Below are 5,762 nucleotides of genomic sequence, written 5' to 3'. Positions count from 1 at the left end.
TTTAATGTGATAATATTCTGGCCCTTAAGAACTATCATTTTGTTACATTTTTAACCAAATTCAACCAAATCGTTTAGCGTTTTCCATAGCAGAGTATTGTGCCCGAATGATGGCCTAAAAATCATATATTTCTACTTTTTACATTCCAATATGGCTGGGTTAATACCCTTCAACCTTCAATTCATGCTCAAAGGATATTATTATTATTTTATGTTATAAATCGAGACTATACAGATTTTGGTTAGTAGAATCACATCTCCTGGATCCAAAATTTGAAATTCGTAAACAGCTCGAAAGCATGTGTTTTTGGAGAAAGTCCATGTTTATATAAGTGAGAATGATAATGAAGAAAACTGTAGACCTGTACCTGTACAGGAGCAGTTTAGTAACCATAAACTCAAACACATAGACTCACTCACTTTATGGGTAGCAAGTTTGATTAGAAAATTGTTTGGCTTAAATATGGAGAAGTACAAGAAATATAGAAGAATTTTAGTAACTAAAGACGGTTGTTATTTGAATGGCAAAAACTTCGAAATGTACATTCCTACTATTTAGCTCGCTTATGTAAATAGTTGAGTTCATACGTCTCAGTTTGTTTCTTCCAGTTCCATGTATATAAAATAAATTCACGAATAATATCTGCAAACTCTAACAAAATGAGCATATCAATTCATAGAGTTATTACACATTATTAAACAAAAATATATGATGACACCCTTAACTTATATATTACAGCCAATTATGGAAGATGCCATGTCTTGCGAGGACACAATTGATTTACATGAAAACGAGTTCCAAAATTTGCAATTGGGTGAAGGAACCGAGGTTCAAAATGCATGATTTGTTTGATGTTGACAATGTGTATATGCATCTTTGTTGTAACACAGATTTATATTTATGCGTGTGTATATTGTTTAAAACACCAATATCATTTTTAAGTAATTAAAATATTTTTCTTAGATTTACTGGATGGGCCTTATGGCGCACCATCCAGTCACATCTTTCGGGCGCAGCATGCAGTTCTGATAGCAACTGGTATCGGTGTGACACCATTTGCCTCCATCCTGCAGTCCATCATGCATCGTTATGGAAGGCTCGCCATTCTTGTCCAAAATGCAAATTTTCTTGGGCCAGTGAGATCCCGCCAACAGTCATGAATTTGAGAAAGGTATACTAACAAGTTATGAGGTACTGTAATTTAGCACAGGGAGATCCAACACAATTTTTGGTTTTGTATTATTCTGCAATGGTATGCACATTTGCATGAATATTGCAACGTTTAGCGGATCTTGCATAATTATAATCTTGCAATGTTTTGTATGTATAAGATGTATAGTAGACAAAACACTAGACAAACATCTTTACAATCCTGCATGGTTATCAGCATATCATAAATTCTACACAGTTGCAATACTGTAGAATATTGCATGGTTTCTTGTGGAATGGAATGCTGAAAAATTTCGCAAAATCCCCATACTGTCATGATTGTGGATCAGTCATTTTATTACAAATTTTGTTTAATTCTAAGGAATATCAATTTTCTGAAACTCCCTGACTATTATTATTTGCAGGGTATCGCATTATCTCAAGGAACATGCATGCATAATTTTAGAATAGTTCAAATAGTATGCCTTACTTTAATTAGCAACTAATAGATAATAATTCGTAAAGGCTCCTCTTGATATACGTGAAGACATAAGCGGCACGCCTTAACTCATTGGTTCCCCCCGCTCTAACAAAAAAAAATGTTGCGCTCCCCTTAATTTTTTCAAAAAAATTATTTCAAAAATACTCAACGGATGTTATCAGATTACAAATTAATATACAAAATTATGTGAAAATATGCATAAAATATTATATAATTTTAAAATCTTTGGTTAATTTGCCAAAATAAGGAATAAAAAGTATTTGGAGAAGTCCCCCCTGAAAGAACGCCCCCCACAGGTTGGAAACTGCGGTCTTAACTACAGTTTGTTTCGGAATCCTACGGATAAAATATGTATTCACTCATAATTATCTGTCAATTTTTACAAAAAAATTACATACAATTCAATTGTACGAATCAATATGCACATTTTAAATTTTTGAGCAAACATATTTATTGAATGACTCATAGCTGATGATGACCACTCTAGAATCTAAAGTGATCAGCTATAAATCTAGATTTTCTGCATCTATGGAAAATTGAAAGAATTTTCTTAATTTTTTCTAACGCACGTTGATGGCCCCCATATTTCGGAGGGGCCCGTAAAGGAAAGGAAAATTCCTGATAAGGAAAAATTTGGCGGTAGCTGCGCCTCTGGTAGAGATTTAATATATTTCATTCTCAGGTTGACTTTTTCTGGATAAATCGAGACCAGCGTTCTTTCGAATGGTTCGTAAATTTATTATCACAACTTGAAATCGAGCAAGCTGAATTAGGTGGAGCTATGGAACGTTTCCTTGAAATGCACATGTACATCACCAGTGCTTTACAGAAAACTGATATGAAAGCAGTTGGTTTACAGCTAGCTCTTGATTTACTTCATGAAAAGGTAAATATAATATTAATAAATAATTAAAATAAAGTATAATTAAATTTTTTCATCATTCTTATTGAGATGATATTTTTGCACATATACTATTATTAATGTAGAAGTTTTGGTTGTTTAATGATTATATCAATGAAATATTAAACAGTTTTCATAAAAATGAGACATTCAACGTTGCTGTATCGTTATAGTTATCGTTAAACGTATATTTACTTAAAATATCATTTATTATTTTTAGGAAAAGCGCGACTTGATCACTGGTCTTAAAACAAGAACAATTGCAGGAAGACCAAATTGGGACAAAGTATTCAAACAATTACAAGACCAGAAAAAAGGAAAAATCACCATGTTCTACTGCGGTCCACCTCAATTAGCAAAAACTCTGCGAGTCAAATGTGACCAGTATGGTTTCAATTTCCGCAAAGAAATATTTTAAAAATTCATAAATATTTTTATTTGTTTATATTAATTTATGGCGATCACTTATATTGTATTTATACTAAAATAGGGTAAATAAACTGGTTCTTGTTTAAATTAGTACATGTTCATAAAAATCTGAGTAAAGTCATTAAAACGGCAGATCATATATTTATACCACTTAGACCAATCAAATATTTTTTTTGTCAATAATATTTAAATATCAAAAACAAGAAGTTATAGCTTCTCATTGCTTCTATTCAGTGTTTAAATAAGATAATCGAGTTCATTAATGGATGGCAAGACATAAAAAAGCAACAAAATACTGTTTTTAATTTTATGCGAGGTTTTTCTGAATTAATTCTGCTAACTTGTAAAAACATTAATTATAAATAAATTTCTATATAAATCAATGTATTAGCTTACGTTCCAAATGTAAAATTATCGTAAAGTATCTAATCAAATATGGAAGATCAAGTGGCGACAAAAATATTTTAAGTACATCTAACGTATCAATAAAATTTTGAATTTATAATCTTTTTCATAATATTTTAAACCTGACCAAACTATTTGAAAATTTCTAATAAATAATATATTGAACCAGCCATGAGAAGTGATTCTAATTTTTCAATTTGCAATATGATTCTAAATTTGGTTAATAATTTTTATACTTCATATAGCTGATCAGCAGTCCAGTAATAACATTACTATATCATAACATTATGGCAAAAACTTTCAAGTACAAAAAACTAATCATTTTAGAAATAAAATTTTCAACTTTAGTTTTCAAGCAGTGTCATATATATTTTAATCATCGCTTATAAATATTCACATATTAAGATACATTTGTAATTAAATTTTTTCATTTTATATTAAACAAATATAAATTATTATAATATATTTTATTATATAATACATTTTTTATTAGTATTAGTATTTGTTTTCCACCTCAAATAATTCTTTCGTTAATTTAAAATTGCACGAATTAATATTAATATGTTGAGTTAACTATGTGATGTATGTATGTCTATGTAACTAATGATATTAACTTAATAATTAGTAATTAATTAGCTTATGTGTAACTAATATAAGTGTATAACAAAGTGCCTTAATAAGCACTCGATTCTTAAACTGCATGAAAAAATTAATAACTATTCGTAATTAAACTGCATTTAGTAGGCCTATAATATTTTAGAATATTCGTTCAATTTTTCCAAATCCGTCAAAAATACGTCAATAAGTTACGAAGAAACGGCCGGCCGATCGATACCAAAAACTAGTGGTGCATGGCATTAAATTTTATTAATACGAATGGAATGTTTTTTGAATTATTCAAATCGGTTGACCCGTGTTCCCAAAATCGTCGACGAAAATTTGTATCCGCACACACACATAAATATACATACACACGTACACACATACATCCTTTTTTTTAAGGTATGCCAAAATGTTCAGAAACCTCTGAAACGTAAAGATATATAAAAAATTTCATTTTCGATTTTTGGCGATTACTATAACTTACCCAATGGGAAGTTAATTTATCAGCATGATTTCCAACTGCTATCATTAGAACAGTATTTGAATTTTCAAAGACAAAAAATTTTACACTAATTTGATAATGATAAAACGATCAAGTTTCATCGAACGTCGAAAAGTTTTAAAACTTTTGAAGACACTTACTTACACATACTTTTTCCTATTTTGGAATCAAAAGATTTATATATTGACCTGAAACGTCGAGAAAAATTTAAATTAGCAAATCGAACTTTCTGGCAAAAGCAAAAACTTTATAAAATGAAATAAGATAAAGTAATTACCAATATCAGTATATATCAATAAAAAATAGGAAAATAATAAACATGATATATATTAGTATATAAGACGAACCTTTTACTATTTAGAAAATAAGAGTATTTTCTACTATTCAAATAGTATGAGTAGATAAAAATTGTCAGTTGATCTAAAAGTAATCAAATGAGGATTTTATTTTTAAAATTTTATCATGCATTACTTTTTGATTATTTTTCCTGAAGCAAAATTTTCAATATCGTATAAATTCAAAAGTGATCGAGACCTGTACAAAAACTTGGCTCATTTTAAAAATTCGGGGAGTACGGGCCATCGTGGTAAAGTCGTGGCTTTGCAACCACAAGGATCCAAGTTCAAGTCCAAATCAGTGAGTTCAGGTTGCGTGTAACCTGACAACAACGATTATAGGGTAAGGTCGGGCTCTAAAGGTACGCGGGAAAAAAGATCCACCATCATTATCTTAAAAAAACAAGCGAAGTATAGATTTTTTTAATGATACTATTTGAAGTAGAGGCAAAAGTTGTGTAACCAGCCATCACCTTAATTTTTACAACGTCAATATTAGGAGTTAAACAGCAATGTATCAGTTCATTCATACCAAAAGTATTTTTTTGTTAGTATTTTTTTTTGCTTTGAGTTCTCGATTAATTCATGATACTTGAATACAAATTTTAGGTATACGTTAGTTAATTATTTTGTAACATGTATTGATATTTTTAAGTTAGATTTAACATCTTCTTTATATAACCTCTATAAAAGTTTACATGTGGGTGGGGTAAAAAGAACCAAATAAACCTTTACAATGGAAAAGGTGTAAATAATAAGAAATAGTAAAAAGGTGAATTAAATTAAACTAGTGTGGCGCATGGTGTCGTACCATGAGACAAATTGCTGGAACTTCCCGTACAAAATTTTTTTTCAAAATATTAACATTTTCAAAAAAAAAATACTCTGAAAAAATTAGATATTTGAGAAACTATAAATTTTTGACATAAATTTACT

At 29.5% G+C, this 5,762-nt stretch overlaps 1 protein-coding gene across 1 annotated transcript; it reads left to right on the top strand.

Moving 5' to 3' along the window:
- Positions 1-835: 835 nt before the first annotated feature.
- LOC113375975 (NADPH oxidase 5-like) lies at positions 836-2,970 on the top strand. The gene is made up of 4 exons (XM_026615913.1): positions 836-864; positions 964-1,171; positions 2,334-2,537; positions 2,773-2,970. Exons 1-4 carry the CDS (start codon positions 836-838, stop codon positions 2,968-2,970), a joined length of 639 nt encoding a protein of 212 aa, XP_026471698.1.
- Positions 2,971-5,762: the final 2,792 nt, after the last annotated feature.

This window comes from Ctenocephalides felis, unplaced genomic scaffold, assembly GCF_003426905.1.
Source record: "Ctenocephalides felis isolate EL2017-DRISC unplaced genomic scaffold, ASM342690v1 CF-g0.4_SCAFFOLD_01886, whole genome shotgun sequence".
In the NCBI taxonomy this organism is placed as follows: domain Eukaryota; kingdom Metazoa; phylum Arthropoda; class Insecta; order Siphonaptera; family Pulicidae; genus Ctenocephalides; species Ctenocephalides felis.
The sequence above is the reverse complement of the archived record's forward strand: the minus strand, read 5'-3'. Positions and strand labels throughout refer to the sequence as shown.